At 43.6% G+C, this 17917-nt stretch overlaps 1 protein-coding gene across 1 annotated transcript in view; it reads left to right on the forward strand.

Annotated features, from left to right (window-relative positions):
* The first annotated feature begins 3955 nt into the window (after positions 1-3955).
* gfra4a (GDNF family receptor alpha 4a) overlaps positions 3956-17917 on the forward strand; it is a 315428-nt gene continuing 301466 nt past the window's right edge. Inside the window, exon 1 of the mRNA XM_084311098.1 lies at positions 3956-4402. Within this exon, the coding sequence (XP_084167224.1) occupies positions 4345-4402 (58 nt within the window). The 5' untranslated portion in view covers positions 3956-4344. The remainder of the gene's footprint in view (positions 4403-17917) is intronic.

The following is a 17917-nucleotide window of genomic DNA, read 5'->3' on the forward strand; positions in this document are numbered from 1 at the left end:
TCCACGTCAAAGAGATTACATACAAATAAAAAAAAAAGGTCTATAACCATAAATGACACAGCGGTCACCGTTTCAAAGGGAGTTTATTTACTTTGTGACACAATAGCCAAACAAATGCACTAGCCATCAATATTTTATGCCAAATGATAAGGGCCTATTACAAAAAAAAAAATAAGAAAATAAATAACTGTATTTATCAATTAACAAGTCCGAGTCTGCACCTTCCGAGTCCGAATGCGGTCAATGCTCAAGTCCAAGTCCAAGTCCGAGTCATCAGTGCTCAGTCCAAGTCGAGTCACGAGTCCTGAAAATCAGTGCAGGACTCGGACTTGAGTACTACTACAACACTGGCATAGACCGGAAAAAGAATATAGCGTATAGGCTACGCAACCCTCACCGACACGCTTCTGCAGGTTGTAGGTCTTTTAAAACTCTAGACTCAATGTCACCCATGAAGGGCCTCAATGAGGACCTGGACATTGGACCCTGTCTGTGACAAAACATCCCACCTGTCAGCTCTAACCTCTTGTTATACGTGTCATCAGTGTTTCCTTTGGTCTCTGTGCTGAAAACATTATTGCACCTTGTCGAGGTGTCTCTTTTGTATTCTCCTTTTTAACCCTTTCACTGCCACACGACAGAAGGTTAACCCTTTACTATCACACAACCGACGGCGATGCTCCATCATTAGCATCATCCGCGGAGCTAATGATGCTAATGATGAAGCATCGCCGTCGGTTGTGCGATAGTAAAGGGCTAACCTTCTGTATTGTCACAGTGAAAGGGTTAACCAGCTGTCGTGTGGCAGTGAAGGGTTATATATTTTTGTAAATATATATATATATCTATTGTATGTATACCAATTTTTATCTTGGTATATTTATAGTGTTATCGAACACTACTGAATTGTGCAATGCGTGCTCTCTCTCTGTCACATCAGTGACTCCGTGTATCATGTAAGTAAGTAAGTAAGTAAGTAAGTAAGTAAGTAAGTAGTAAGTAAGTAAGTAAGTAAGTAAGTAAGTAAGTAAGTAAGTAAGTAAGTAGTAAGTAAGTAAGTAAGTAAGTAAGTAAGTAAGTAAGTAAGTAAGTAAAGTAAGTAAGTAAGTAAGTAAGTAAGTAAGTAAGTATTTATAAAGCACCTTTCATACATGTCATGTAGCTCAAAGTGCTGTACACAAACATAGGCATATATAACAATAAAAGCAATAAAGTCACAGTGATCAGTTAAGATCAATGGTTAAAAAAAAAAAGGATTTTTAAGAAAAAATAACGTAAAAAGGAAAACAGTCAAGAAAGTTTGGGAAAACAGGTCCGCACAAACACGTCCGTTCAGTAGCAACCGGAAGTAGGAAGTGCACTAAACCAATAATGCACTTGTACTTGTTCAGCAGCAACCGGAAGTAGGAAGTGCACTAAACCAATAATGCACTTGTACTTGTTCAGCAGCAACCGAAGTAGGAAGTAGGAAGTAGGAAGTGCACTAAACCAATGCACTTGTACAGTAGGTAGCATAATTATACACATAAATGTGTATAATTAACCCTTTCACCGCCGCACTACCAAAACGGTTAACCCTTTCACCGCGACAATACACAGAAGGTTAACCCGTTCACTGCCACACGACAGCCGTCGGTTGTGTGATAGGTAAAGGGTTAACCTTCTGTCGTGTGGCAGTGAAAGGGTTAAGACGGCGTCATGCAGGTGTGCTCCAGACGTCACCTCGGTGCAATAAGGAAGTGGACACGGGAGCCCCTGCAGTGTGTGCAAGCAGTGTATGTGTTCACAGGGGTGTAGCTCCAGATTCTGGGCCCCATGAAAGAATGTATTTGTAGGCCCCCAGTGAATGCGAGCGTGTGGAAAAAAATTTGGCAATTTTTTATTTATGAAAACGCATAATATGGTTTTTACCTATACATTCTGATCAGCAGTTCAGCACCTGCACTGTTGGTGGGTGAGCCTAGTAAAGGATGTCGCATTGCGTTCATCTTCAATGAATGACCAATGCAATAGTCTACCAAAGCCCCCCCTCTCTCTCTATATCTCCACACACACACACACACTTCAGAAACAAACATAGTATCAATGAGAGCATCAATAATACACCTGAGTGATGTCTAGTAAAAAAAAAAAAAAAAAAATGTTGGGCCCCCCCCCCCCCCCAGTGCTGGGCCCTTGGAATCATCCTAAGCTACCCCCCCCCCCCCCCCCCCCCCCCCCCCCAGCTACGCCCCTGTGTGTTCATCTCATCATTTGCTCACTTTCGGTTCAGCACCTCCGGCCCTTTTTCTGGTTTGGATGTGCATGCTCGCTTTCCTATATCTGTTGCAGCGTTTGCTAATATCAATAACTGACCTGGGTCCAAGATGTTGCCATAGCAACACAATACCACCCAAAGCATCTATAGAGTAGAATTGAATAGGGTTATACAACTTTATCATCCACAAAGGGTGGAAATATGCCACTGGCAATACATGAATAGAGATGTCAATAGATCACGCAGTAAACATTGTAAACGTGTAAAGATACACAAAGTAACATTGAAAGCACACTATAGTGGCAGACCATCCTGATCTTTGTGCAAGAAGATGCACTCATAGTTCAGTGATGACTTGATGGCACAAAAACAGGCTCCTGGAAACAACATAAATAATATGGGAAACGAGGTTTGTCAGTATCTCATCTGTACAGTGTTAGTATTCCCACTTTCACCAGAGAGAAATGCCCCAAAAAATATGATCACTGGGGGCAGCAAAAAGATAACACTCAATAATTAATTTATTATCCTGCATGTGGTTTTCACAGCTGAGCTCTGGAATAATTCAGTCTTTTGGAAAGGAAAGAGGGGCAATGCACTCAACAGATGTCAATATGAAGTATTCAAATATCCCCCATGATTTATGATGCGCTGTCTCTCTCCAAGCTCCATCCTGTATACTTGCCTGTGTAAATGGGACGAAAAAATAGAAATAGGCTATATAATAGCAAGCCGTGGTCTTTTGTGTCAATCACTGCTGTCCCCAAAACCCAGATCAAAACAGTCTATTTTCTATTCCCTATTTTAAGAGGAGAACCGGGATGGAATATATTATCTAATGAGACGCAGACAGCCTAAAAAGACGGTCCTGGCTGGTAGATGGTCTCTCTCTCTCTCTCTCTCTCTCTCTCTCTCTCTCTCTCTCTCTCTCTCTCTCTCTCCTCTCTCTCTCTCTCTCTCTCTCTCTCTCTCTCTCTCTCTCTCCCCTCTCTCTCTCTCTCCCCCTTTCACCACTTATAGAGAGGCGCAGTGAGTCAGCCCTGTCCTGCCTTATGCTCCATACACCCTGCTTCTTTCATATAGGGGTGTTTGGAGGGGTTGGGTGCAGGGGAGGCTTAAACATTTTCCTCAAGGCATCAACACCAATAGTATAGAGACAACTGCCATTATATAAAGTATATCAAATAAAATAAATTAAACTTAATAGTCTGAGAAACTGCCTTCTACTGAAGAAGTGAATAACTATAGAGGTGTGTGAATTATTTGACTACCAATCTGTGGTGCTGAATTAATTAATTAATAAAGTACTTATATTCTATTCTATTATATTTGACTCTCAACACCACCACCCGCACACAGACAGACTATATGCACCATTTCTACCAGCTGTATTGTTTTGCCGTCATGATAAAACTCACTATGAAATAGGCTATCGACTTGCCTTGGCCCATTTTCTCAACTTTTGCCAAAATTGGATTTTTTTTTTTTTTAGTTCTAATAAACTACAGTATAGTAGCAGGACCGGCGCTACCGACCGACCGCGGCCCGAACCCGTCTGGAATTTGGGGACTCGTCGTCGTGTGTGTGTGAGGTGTGAGGTACTGTCGTACTACTGAGCAGCGCGCCGGAGAAGCGCGCCTCGTGATTCCGCCGCAGCAGCCAGACTCGGGCGCGCAGGTGGAGAGGAGAGGAGGAGACGAGACGGACGGATGAAGCGGTCGGGGATGATGATGATGTCCAATACGCGCAAGATTTTTACCACCAAAAACGCACAAACTGCTCTCTGGCTTGTCTAGTCTCAGTGTTAATTTGGCACCGTTGACTTGATTCGACGCAGCAGACGCTTATTACCCGTTTTCCTTCATCATGGCAAAAGTTTGACTGTTTCAAAAAAGAAGAAGATGGTGATGGTCTCCTCCGTTCCGTTCTCATACATTGTGGTGGATTCCGTCGCCTGCAGTCATCACTTGAAAAAGAGCTGCGATTCTTCCGTTTAATTCCAATTTCCAACAATCAAGAGCTGGGGCTTTCGTTTCCTATACATCTCCTCCAGCCTGATCAGGATTGCATTCGTTATAGAATTATTAATGTCGCACTCCAGAATGGACTTCGTTGGACTGTACTTCCTGCAGCTGGCTCTCATCGGTAAGTTGAACGGCACCTGATCGGGTACAAGTTCAAGTGTTCGGATTTGTAAAACATGCATGTATTATTATGTGGACGAGGAAGATTGAAGACTTGCAAATTGAAGTGTTTCTTATACTGCTTCGTTGCAGCTTTGCTTTTTGAGTGGCAAAGTTGAATAGGCTGATGACGTTATACTTGCTGCCTGTCACTCACACAAGAGACATCTCTGGATCTGTATGAGCGGGTTGTCCCGAATCCAAATTATACATTCAAATGTGTCGGCTATTTGATGCACCGCAACGCTCCACCGGCCCGGTGCAAAAACACCAGTTCTGAATATTTGGCTGGAATAACACCGCGCACAGTAGGGGAGAGCCGGGTCTGTTGTGACACGGAGACAGTAGAAGCGGTGTCTTTTTTTCGATAGTTAGAAAGTATAGCTGTGCTTATTCCATTCACCAGGCAGGCACATAACCAGCTCAAAGTGGAGACCTTCTGCCTGTTTCTCATATTTTGACCAGCGTTTTGGTTAATCGTTGTTAACGCTGTTATGTTATTTTTCTTCTAAGTGTTTACCACACGCAAAATACATAGTATGTAAAGGTTTTAATAATCAGTTGATGCTGCTAGCTGTCTGAATCTTTGCAGTAGCACAGGAGTGCAAAATGTGATCTCCTCTCCCTGGGACCCAGTGTCAGTTTGGACAGCGAAGGAATTATGTCAACAAGTCATATTATACATTCAATATGTTCAAATATATAATTTCAACATCCCCGGCGAGGTGGAATTTGGGGGAAATGCTCACCTGGTATATTTAACAAATTGTACCTCTCATACTAAATTGTTAGCGGACACCTGAATCTCTTCAGGGATCAAATAATTTTCTAATAATTTTCACTCCTGTTCAAGTGGTCTGTGAGTAATGGAAGGTTATTTCGAGTCGATAGAAAAGTGTCCCAAACGACCCCGCTCTCCCCTACCCTGTAACGGTTTGCCTCCGTGGAGATTAATTCACTTGACTCCATAGGACTCATGCTTACTGTGAAGACTTGTCGGATTTTCGGTGGCGGTGCCAAAGAAGAGACACACGCGTGTCTGCTATTTCCCACAGACTTGTAGAGCAATTCATGATACTGATCTATTGAACATTGCTTGCATATATATGGAGTCACATGGGAATATGATATGAATTTGTTGGCTGATGAGATTTACATGCCCTCAGTTTTGCTGTGAAAATGTCAATGCAGACAAGTGCATGGGTGCCAAAGATGTGTGTGTGTGTCGTGTGTGTGCGTGTGTGTGTGTGTGTGTGTGTGTGTGTGTGTGTGTGTGTGTGTGTGTGTGTGTGTGTGTGTGTGTGTGTGCGTGCGTGCGTGTGTGTGTGTGTGCGTGTGTGTGTGTGTGTGTGAGTGCGTGTGCATTTGTGATGATGTCTGTGTGAGTGTGATATGTGTATGTATGGGCACACATGCAGGCAGGGGTGTGTGTTTATGTTTGTGTATGCGTGTGCATTTGTGTTGATGTCTGAACGTGTATGTGCACACATGCAGGTGTGTGTGTGTGTGTGTGTGTGTGCGTGTGCATTTGTGTCAATGTTTGTGAGTGTGGCATGTGTTTGTACACATGCAGGTGTGTGTTGGGGGAGGGCGGGATTTGGCACGTGCCTGTGGTGGCTTGTTTGTTGGTTTGTTTGCCAATGAAATACTAGACCAATCAAAACATTATGCACAATCAAATATGTGGAAACCCCTCCCCACCCCACCCCACCCCATCACACACACACACACGCACACACACACACACACACACACACACACACACACACACACACACACACACACACACACACACACACACACACACACACACACACAGACACACACACACACACACACACATGCAGACAAAAGGACAAATGCACATGCACGCACACATACATGCATGCGCACACGCTAACGTGCACACACAGACACAGTTCTGCCCTGAACGCTATATAATATAATTGAATTCTATCATTGTGCCAGGTAATATAAGCAGTTTCTGATTACAGTGGCGCGTGCGATGTGTCAAATTACAGACACATCTCTAGAATTCCATTTTAAACGTTGCTGTCCTGCTGTTGCACATGTGTGCCATGCAGCCACAAGAGGACTTGATTGGAAAATCCTGTCATACTAATTCAGGCTGTCCTATACATTGACTAAAGAAATTGTTAGTTGTTAAATTGTGTTTCCCAGATACATGCAGGTTCAGTTTCAGTTTTATCTTTGCAAGTACAAATAAATAAGACATAATGGAGATAATGTGAAATGGGACTCCCTGATATATCTGAAGCTTGAGAATAGGGGTCCAGACACTAAGCAGATAGAATAATAATGAAACATTTTATTTGGTTGTTTGTTTGATGTGTGTCTGTCTCTTTTCTATTTTATTTTATTAAAGACATTTTAAATATATATAAATAATAAAAGAAAATGTATATACACATCCTTTTCCTGGAAATAACTCATTCAACATGAATTTATTTTTATATGAAATCAACTTTTCCACTATTATAATCTTTAACGTCATTAACTCAAATGCAGGATACAGTAGATGCAGGCTTGGGGAGGGACCTCTATACTTATCAATGTTGGATTTATTGCCCCTTATTTAGCCATTTACTGCTAGGATGACACCTACCACATCATTCCTCTCTGGCAAGCCCAAGGCCACAGGCAGACTTACATGGTGCCAGTAGGCCGCCCTGCCTTGCTCCTCTTAGGCCATGGTTACACTGGGCAATACAGCAACGTTTTTGTTGCTGAATGATTACGTTTGCTGTCCAAGTTAAAAAGAAACGCCGCTTTGACAGGATAACGCGTTGTCCTACTGGCAACGCTGAAATTATGTTTCCGTTTTGGATACTCCCCAAAACTCGCAGACAATGGTGCCATGTAATCTGCGCAAGCCGGATACGGAGCCGTTCTGCCCAATGCCGATGCGCAGTAGAGACCCGCACGGTTATTTCCAGTGTTTACAGAAGAGCTGTCCCAAGTAGCTGCGGCTACCATGTGTTGTCAAGTTATTGTTATAAGGAGCCCAGTCCAAGCTACAACAGTCTGCATTCCCTTAACAATTGTTTGTATTGAGCCGTATTGTATTGTACCCATTCTGCAATCTGTTAAATAAAGTTGACATCCATTCATTCTGCTAGCATTAACGTTACCAAGCTGCTAGCCACAATGCTATACTGTTATAATGGCATATCCCTATCACGTTAGCACGTAAGTTAACAAACTTCGCTGCTAGCCACAATGCTATACTGTTATACTGGCATATCCCAATCACGTTAGCACGTAAGCTAACAAAATCGGCGACGATCTTTTTGTGAGACTAAACTCCGCTCTTGGTGGTCAATTGTGTTGATGTTAGTTTTGTTTCATCAACAAATGAGAGGCAGAACACACAGTGAATGTATCTGTTTTGTTTATTGCACTTTTATTGCACTTTCTTTGCTGAAAAATAAATGCTACGTTGGCTAAATGGCTCACGCGAGGCATTTAAAGATGGTGGATTGTTGATTTTTTTTGCAGGAAGTGTATTGGCACATTCAACTTTTCTGATTGGTTGAAAATTGCCTTCATGTTTGAACTACATCGCCACCTACTGCCACCTACTGCTTTGGCATTGTACTACATGTATATACATCACTGTGCTCAGGAGGCAAAAACAATGTCTAACTTGCCTGCCATTACGTTGCGTTCTGAAAAGCGAAACTGACCCTAAAAACGAAACGAAAACTGGCCATTAGTGTAACCGCAGCCTTAGACATGAAGCTGCTATGTGACCCCTACCTTTCATCACCCTTCATATCAAATGTCAAACGCATGTCACAGCAGTGTCCTCTCAAGGTGTGTGCGTGGCAACACAGTGTCAGTCCACCATAGCCCCCCCCCCCCCCCCCCCCCTCCACGGATATTTTCACCTTGTCAAGGAGATGTCAACACAGGGCCTCATTGTGCTGTCCATCAAACGGAGCGGGTGAGATGGAGAGGAAGGAGATCTATTTCAGCTTTTTAGAACTGAACAACTGTGATTTATATCTGCCGTGATGGTGCTATTTCTATCCATTCATTTGTTTATTTGTATTTATTTTTCACGAGACCAGGGTGTGTGAATTGGATGTTTGCAAGACTAATGAAGGTTTCTGCATCTGGTGGTTCCTTTGCAGAGGAACCTTATTGCGAAGGGAAAAAAAGAGCCCAGCTTTACTTCAGTTCCACATTTGCATATTTACTGCTAAGGCTTGTGATGCTTCAATGATTATCTGCCTGCACTGCTCATCATTTTGCAATCATTACTGTAATTAGTTGACTAGGTTTATATCCATATTATTTTCTTCTGAGTGGTAAGCAGCGAAACAAGACCTACACCCTATTAGTTTGTGATACAGTGCACACATGGGAGTCATTTATTCTAGGGACAGTGGGAACATCCCTACAACTTGTCTGATGACCTGAAATTGTCCACCGCTAATTTGATATTAATAACATCATGCGTTTGAATTAATTATTGCTTCCAATACGATGCGTTTCTTTTACTAAAACATTGGTAGGTACTAGGGATGCACAATAATTATCGGGCCGATATCAGCAATTATGACGTCATCCCGATAAACCCGATTATTATTATTATTGATAGCTCCGATAATATATAATACATTTTTTGGTTAAAAGAAATCCGGTGTGGGTGGATTGGGATGAAGGACATTTGTTTTTACTGTAGGCTCCTCCCGTTTTTCCATTACTGTGGTACGACTGATAGCATGTGGTTTAGGAAGAGGGAGTTTTTCACAAATCCAGCGCTCCCTTTCTCATGCCTGGCTGTGACGTAGTCACGTAACATTCAGAAGCAGCACAGATAGTAAACAAAGATGGCGTCGTCGGACTTTTTCAAAGTTTCAGAGGAAAACAGTTCGCTTGCTATTTGTAACAAATGCAGAAGTTCCACGAGGAGGGAAAGGGGCAACAAGCTATAACACATCCAACCTAATAAGTCACCTGAAACATCACCACCGCTACGATGGTGTATTAAAATCCGACGACGACGCCGATCAGCTAAAGGCTAAGCTGCTGCGAATCCAAAGCCAGCTGCAAAGGAACCGGCGCGGCTTATACCTATTGACGAGCATTTGCAAAATTAAAGACGTTTGTCAGAGATGATTTGTTTGGTTTATTTAATTCTTTTTGAGGCGTGCTGTCCTATAAATGCCAAGTAATAGTTGTTTTCATGGACCAAGACCACAACAGTCTCCTCTCCTATAGCGTAAAAGGTTTTATCTGCTGACAAAGCACAATACCTGTTGGTTTTTAGTTCACTCATTGTTCAGGGAAACACATTGTTAATGACATTGACGGATTGTGAATTTTGTGATTGACTCAAATTATATTTATTTGGAAAAATAAATATAGTCACTTTATTTGAAGAGTCAAAACTGTTCTCTTGGCTTTGTTTTGTTCATAGTAGTAACGCTCATGTCATGATAAATCTGGTTAGGTCAAAACTACAGGAATATGTATAAAAAAAATAATTATAATACAATAAATATATATATATTATTGGTTATCGGTATCGACCTTGAGGAGCAGAAAGTTATCGATATCGGGGTCAAAAAATCAATATCGTGCACCCCTAGTAGGTACCATTCTGTGACATTGTGATACTGTCTGACACGGGCACCTGACAGGTAGCTGCCCCAGATTGCAACCAAAAGCCTTGTTTTGAACTTGCTAAATGGAAACTGGTCCAGCAGAAAGATGACCCAGAAGTGGTCCGGCTGAGAATTCAGCTGGAACACCATGGTGACGTTAACTTAACTAGGAACTTACCATGAAATACCATGGTGACGTTAACTTAACTAGGAACTTACCATGAAATACCATGGTGACGTTAACTTAACTAGGAACTTACCATGAAATACCATGGTGACGTTAACTTAACTAGGAACTTACCATGAAATACCATGGTGACGTTAACTTAACTAGGAACTTACCATGAAATACCATGGTGACGTTAACTTAACTAGGAAGTTACCATGAAATACCATGGTGACGTTAACTTAACTAGGAACTTACCATGAAATACCATGGTGACGTTAACTTAACTAGGAACTTACCATGAAATACCATGGTGACTGTAAGGATTCGTTGTTGGTGGTGTGGACCCAATAGCAATAACAGGAACGAGAGAGAGAGACAGGCAGGACACAACGGGGTGTAGTTGGAAAAAGGCTTTACTTGGCTTCAACTACAACAACAAAATAATAAGTACCACAGCATAAGCTGGCAGACAAAACAATACCTAACGTGGAGAGCACAGCACGGAAGGGTTCTGCGTCGAAACACAACCACACGTTGATATTGATAACAACGGATGTGATAAGATAGATTAACGGACCGACAGGGGAGTGACAGGAACAGACAGAATATATATGGAGACTAATTACTAACAAGACACACCTGGACAGACAAACAATGACAACAATATATAACATGACAGTAAGGAACAACAATGATACATACAAATACAACACTAAACCAGACCGGGAAACAGAGTGGGCAACACAGACAGGAATACATTACACACATTGAACATTAAGTTAAACAGTAAGGACATAAGGAGACTATACATATGAATACCGACTAACAGAGGGAGTAACGTATTGAGTCCGCTAGAGGGAGCTGCAGGGCAGGCCTTCTGAAGTGGAGGGATCGTGTGGCCAGGCTGGGCAAACAGGGGAGGAATCGAACCAGGCTGGGAGAGCGGATCCTGACAGTGACATTAACTTAACTAGGAACATACCATGAAATACCATGGTGACGTTAACTTAACTAGGAACTTACTATGAAAGGCAGTGAAACAATAATCAAATAAACACCAAAATATATACTATCTCTATTGGAATGGAGACTTTTCAGCACAGGATAAACTACTGTTTCAACTCAAACCACAGTAGCAAAATGACAATAACGTTTAATAATCAATAAATAACGTTTAATAATTAATAAACCCCCATAATATTGTTCATTTTCTGCCTACAGTGAAACATGATAGCAACTATCTGTTAGTTAGCTGTTGACAAAAAAAGTGCACTGACTTGTGTGCTGTTTGGGAACAGTTGACAATGGTTATGTAAAGCTTTTCATCAGCTCAACTGAATGCGTGTTCTCAAATTAGTGCTGGACGTGTGGGAAGTTGAGAGCAGCTTTGTTTTTGGCTGACACAGTAAACACTGCGCCGCTCCGCGGACTAGGCTTGGGCGGTATAATTTTTTTCATACCGTCATACCTTGCTGACATAATACCCCGGTATGGGTATTATGACGGTATGACTTTCATTTTCATCACCGGGGGGGTGGGGGGGTGGGCGGAGCTAACAATATACTCATTATCACCATACATAACGTTGAAACACGTTGACATTAGGGCTGTTCTTTCAACCTAAAAGTGCACTTTCTTCAACCTCAAACCTAAATTCCTTAGCAACCCGTGTTACCAAGTAAACAAATCACAGAACGATAGCCACGTTAGTTAGCCAGCGCCAGCCAGGTACTAACGTTAGCTCTCAGAACGATAGCCAGTTAGCCAGAACCAGCCTAGTACTAACGTTAGCTCTCAGAACGATAGCCAGTTAGCCAGCACCAACCTAGTACTAACGTTAGCTCTCAGAACGATAGCCAGTTAGCCAGAACCATCCTAGTACTAACGTTAGCTCTCAGAACGATAGCCAGTTAGCCAGCACCAGCCTAGTACTAACGTTAGCTCTCAGAACGATAGCCAGTTAGCCAGCACCAGCCTAGTACTAACGTTAGCTCTCAGAACGATAGCCAGTTAGCCAGCACCAGCCTAGTACTAACGTTAGCTCCCAGAACGATAGCCAGTTAGCCAGCACCAGCCTAGTACTAACGTTAGCTCTCAGAACGATAGCCAGAACCAGCCTAGTACTAACGTTAGCTCTCAGAACGATAGCCAGTTAGCCAGCACCAGCCTAGTACTAACGTTAGCTCTCAGAACGATAGCCAGTTAGCCAGCGCCAGCCTAGTACTAACGTTAGCTCTCAGAACGATAGCCAGTTAGCCAGCACCAGCCTAGTACTAACGTTAGCTCTCAGAACGATAGCCAGTTAGCCAGCACCAGCCTAGTACTAACGTTAGCTCTCAGAACGATAGCCAGTTAGCCAGCACCAGCCTAGTACTAACGCTAGCTCTCAGAACGATAGCCAGTTAGCCAGCCTAGTACTAACGTTAGCTCTCAGAACGATAGCCAGTTAGCCAGCACCAGCCAGGTACCAACGCTAGCTCACAGAACGATAGCCACGTAACCCTCTGCTGGCACGTGCTGTGCACTACAATCAACTCCGTGTCAGTGTAATAGCAGTATGTGACGTCACGGTATTGAGAATCATACCGGCGGGATTTCGAAATATCCTGGTATACCGTAATACCGTCATACCGCCCAAGCCTACCGCGGACTGCTCACTTCATGTGGTCTGTGTTTTGATTTTCCTTCCTGATTTGCGTAGCCTTGGCCATGACCCGCCCTATCCTGCCTCTGATTGGCCTACCCGTAATGTTTTGCCCTAACCTTACCCAATCGTGGGTTGTCATATCTAAACCAACCAACCAACCAATCATAGTGGGTTTTCTCCGGGGAGATTTTTTTTCTTCACAAAATCTTTATTCAGCAGTCCAGTTCTCCGGACAGTAGCGTATAGCGTTTGCTCACGCTACGTCACTACTTGGGTCTAAAAATAGCTACACTACATAGAACGCTACTTGGTTCAAAAGGAGCGACGCTACCATCACGCTACTGAGAAATGTAGTTAAGCTATGTAGCGTCGCTACTTGTAGCTAGCTACTGCCCAACACTGGGCTGGGGTGGTGGTGGTGGGGGGGTACTGCTGTATACAAGGGTTGTGGGCTGCTGGCTGGGCTGGTGGTGGTGGGAGGGGGTTGGTGTTTTGACGGACCGGCTGCTGCTGCGTTACTGTGATACATGAATGTGTAAATGTATAGTGGCCTTCAGCGACGCTCCACCCGCCTCACTGTCCCTCCTCTCCTGTGCCGTCTCCGGTACCGAGAGCGAGAGCGCGCCTTCATTTGACGTGCCAATTCCAGGAATACCATTTATAGATATCATTTACCTGTTCAAAAGTTGTTACGAGTTCAAAAGAACAAATTACTATAGGTATCTTTTGGCAGCGGACATGATGGCCGTGTCAGTTTGGCGATCAGACACAGGGTGATATCCAGCGTTTCCTTTTTTAAAGATGGTCTATTTCTCAAATATGTCAAAGGAGCGAATGCATTTCAGTCCACCTTTTCTATTTCACACTATGCATATATATATAAGCGTCATGCTTTTTCTGCTCAGAAAACCACGCAAATATTATGGGCAGCCTACATATATTTGATTATACATGCTGTATGAAAATAACACACACAGGGAAGGCTAGGGGAGGGAAGGTTTTTATTCTGCCTGGTTGTTTGCCTGAAAAGAACACATGGGAAGGGAAGGCTTTATTCGGGCTGCATTGCAAACGAGGGCGCTAGGCCCTCTGTTCTAGTGTTAAATATGGATTTGGATCCAGGCATTTTCCGATACAGCACACAGCATGAGGCATGGAAAAGAAGAGAGGTGTAAAATATCAGATTTAAAAGTGTGAAAGAAATATAAATAAAATGTGACTGAGGTATATGTTGTACGTTTTTACTAAATACTCAAATACGCACATTATTATGGAACAGAATCAAACCTAGGGGTGTAACGGATCGAAGTTGATCCGTGATCCATACGACAGAGGTATAACAGTTGTCTGGTAGTCAGAAGGTTCCTTCCCCGGTTTGATTCCCGCTCCTCCCGAGCGGCGTGTATCAAAGTGTCCTTGAGCAAGACACTTAATCCCTAACTGCGCCCGATGAGCAGGTTGGCACCTTGCACGGTCGCCTCCGCCGTCTGTGTGTGAATGTGTGAGTGAGTGGGTGAATGTGCGGCATAAATTGTAAAGCGCTTTGGACAAAAGCACTATATAAATGCACCATTTACCATTCATGGTTTGGCACACATGTGAACCGTGGATTAATTGCAAAATGTAACCATCACACAGTGAGCTATATCACATGATATTCTCCTGCATCATTTAAGTCTGCTGTTTGGGCGCATTAAATATTTAGTTTTGTCTGTCTAGAGATGGATGCGAGCGTCAATACATTCAATGTTAAATCTGGATAACGGCCTGTTACTAGCGAAAAACTCCCCGAAGTATTTAGCATTACACAAAACAACCTCTGCATTTAGATATTGACAGGGCAAAGTCATAATCAAAGCCATAATAATGTTGTTGTTTATAGTGAAAGCGAACTATGCAGCCTGATGCAGTCGCGGGTATAGTTGTGAGAGCCACAATGTTACTATTTCCTTTCATGGTCACTTCAGTAACAAGGTCATTTGTTTAACGACGCAGAGTTATCCAAGATGTCGACTGTAGGCTACTATAGGCTACAGGACCTCCAGAGCAAAGTTACCAGACTGCCCACAACTCTTTACATTACACTGTAGTGTTACCCGTCTGTAGCGTGGTAGTGAAAGGGTTAAAGTGAGGTCTAAATCGTGTCCATATATTCAGTGAGCATTTTAGGTGGACACCCAGTAAGCTATTTTATGAAAATTAGCAGCCCAGTAATAATATTTATATATTTTAGATCCAGTTTAATCACCTGTACATTGTATATTACTATTGCACTTTACTGTTACATGTGCACTCTGGTTGGTTGCTAAACTTCTTTTCATTGTAGGCCTACTGTACTACAGTGAGGTTACAGTAATGGTATTGCACATCTCGATAACTACAATCTGTTAGGGTTACTGATAAAGACATCATAATTACAGATACATTTGGAGAATATAAAAAGTGGGTACTTCTATTATACATGAACGTGTTTGAAAGGGAGGGGAAGAGGCATTTTGGTTTATATTATAGGGGTAAACATTTCACGCTACTTAATTAATCATGGGTTGTGGACAGTTTTAATATTGCCATTCAAATCACAGTATGTAAATGTACCCTGTATAAGGGAATACATTGGACTGCGGTTCATGTTTTATCTATGTAGTGACAAGTAGTAGTAATCCGGCAGTCAATCAGATCAATCAGATTGCATTTCTGGGTTGGAGTAATACGATGGAGTAATGATTGATTGATTGATTGATTGATTGATTGATTGATTGATTGATTGATTGATTGATTGATTGATTTGTTGGATGGTTGATCGATTGATTGATGATCATTTTTGTAAAAACTTTCCATGAAGCTTAACAAGATGCCGTAAATGGCCGCTTCGTTTTGCCTTCCTGGATGACCTGAATTTAACCATCTCTAGTGTTCCATCTCCTCCAAAGTTGCCTGCAACTATAGATACAGACACATTGATAGAGATATGAGATTCGACCATCACTTACCCCAAACCGAAATTTCTCCACAAGCACCCCCCTAGGGTATCCGAATAGCACGAGACCCACAGACAGCAGTCTAGCCACGGCGCAGGCGGCGAAGAGGAAGGCGCGCGGGGGGGTTATGGTGAGGCTAAGACCGCCATCCGCTTCACAATCCATGGATAACAAGCTGTGCGAATTGAGAGGAAGAATTTCCTTGCAGTGGGAAACCTCGTCTGCCTGACTGACACCTGGTTGACGGAAGAAATTCCAGAAAGCAGCTTCAAGTCAGCAGCTTCAAGTTCCTTGGTGTCCACATCACTGGATCTCACCTGGGACGTGCACACACCAGCCAGGCGGTGAAAAAGGCAACAGCAACGCCTCTTCCACCTGAGCCCCAGATCCCACGGGCCTTCAACAGAGGCACAACCGAGAGCATATACTGACTGGATGTATCGCCGCCTGGAACGGTATAACAGCTCTGCCCTCGACCAGAAGAAAGCTCTACAGAGGGTTGTGAGGAACAGCCCAGTGGATGTGAGCTTCCCTCCATCCAGGATATATACAACAGACGGTGTGTCAGCAAAGCCCGCAGGATTATTAAGGACCCCAACCACAAACAGTTTCAGCTAATGCCGTCCAGCAAGCGTTACCGCGGCCTCATGGCCCGGACCAGGAAGGCTCTGGAACAGTTCTAACCCCCCCGGCCGCCAGACTCATGAAATAATAATAACACTAATGGATTGCTACCTGCCAGCCCACTAGTCACACACACACAAACAAGAGAACAACGCATATGCACATCCACATCCACATCCACTGCACACACACTATATCCATTGTTTGTTTTATTCTATTACCATTGCTGCTGTGAGGTTGACAATGTGACAAATAAAGATTATATCCCACTCTATTCTTTTTTTTTGTAACCTACTTTTTCTCCTCCCATTTCTGTGATTTCTCTCCCATCCCAATTTTCCTCTCGTGCCAATTCTCCCTCCCCCTGTCCTGATCGTTGCTCGCATGTGCCCCCCACTGGCCGGCCGTAGGGAGGGTAGAAGCCCATCACATGTCCCCTCCGATACATGTGGAGGCAGCCAGCCACTTCTTTTTCACCTGCCAGCGCGGACTCTCATTGGCGAGGTGTAACGTGTGGGAGGCTCACACTGCCCCCGCCATCTCCTGTCTTTGCTGTGCAGGCGCCCTGACCGACCTGCAGGAGTCGCTGTTTACAACGACCAGATTACCACCCATCGACTTCGAGACCGGTGTCTCTTGCGTTGGTGACGAGCGCAATGTCCGCTGCGCCACCCAGCCGCCCTATCCCACTCTATTCTATAATGCATTCTAACCACACTAACCCCTATGACTCATTCTAATGCAATCGTAATGCATTGCAAGTATAGTTATGTTATGCCATATACTTGTGTACATGAGCATGTACAGATATAGTATTTTTTTCTTTTTTTTTTCTTTCTCCAATTTTCTGTTTTTAATTTAAAAAAAAAATCTCCCCGTCCCAATTTAGTCGCCGTGCCAATTCCCCCCCTCCCCTACCTGGCTGCTGTATGCATGTTCTCCTACGAGTCGGTACAAGGGCGTCCCGAAGCCGACCGCCCGCTTCCTCCGATACGTGCGGCGACTGCCAGTGGCGTCTTTTCACTTGGCAGCGAGGACTCTCGTTGGTGAAGTGTAACGCGTGGGAGGGCGCGCTATCTCCACCAAGTCCTGCCCCCGCTGAGCAAGCGCCGAGACCTGACCTGTAGGCGTCGCTGTCCACAACGCCAGATTCCCACCCACCAGCTTCCCACCCCCTAATACTGCCAATTGTATTAGTATGAACGACCAGCCAAGCTGGTAGCAACGCCGAGAGCTGGGCTCGAACCCAGATATAGTCTTTTAAAAACGGTAAGCTTGTCACAATGACTTATATAACACCACATCACATACCACGTGATAATTTCAGGCCAAAGAAAATCCTATTTCATGATCAATATTTCATGTGGTGTGGCGACATGACACCTCACGGGTACTCGCGGGTCACTAAACGTGAACAAAGTCA

Source organism: Notolepis coatsorum (genome assembly GCF_963971535.1).
Source record: "Notolepis coatsorum genome assembly, chromosome: 3".
Taxonomy (NCBI): Eukaryota; Metazoa; Chordata; class Actinopteri; order Aulopiformes; family Paralepididae; genus Notolepis; species Notolepis coatsorum.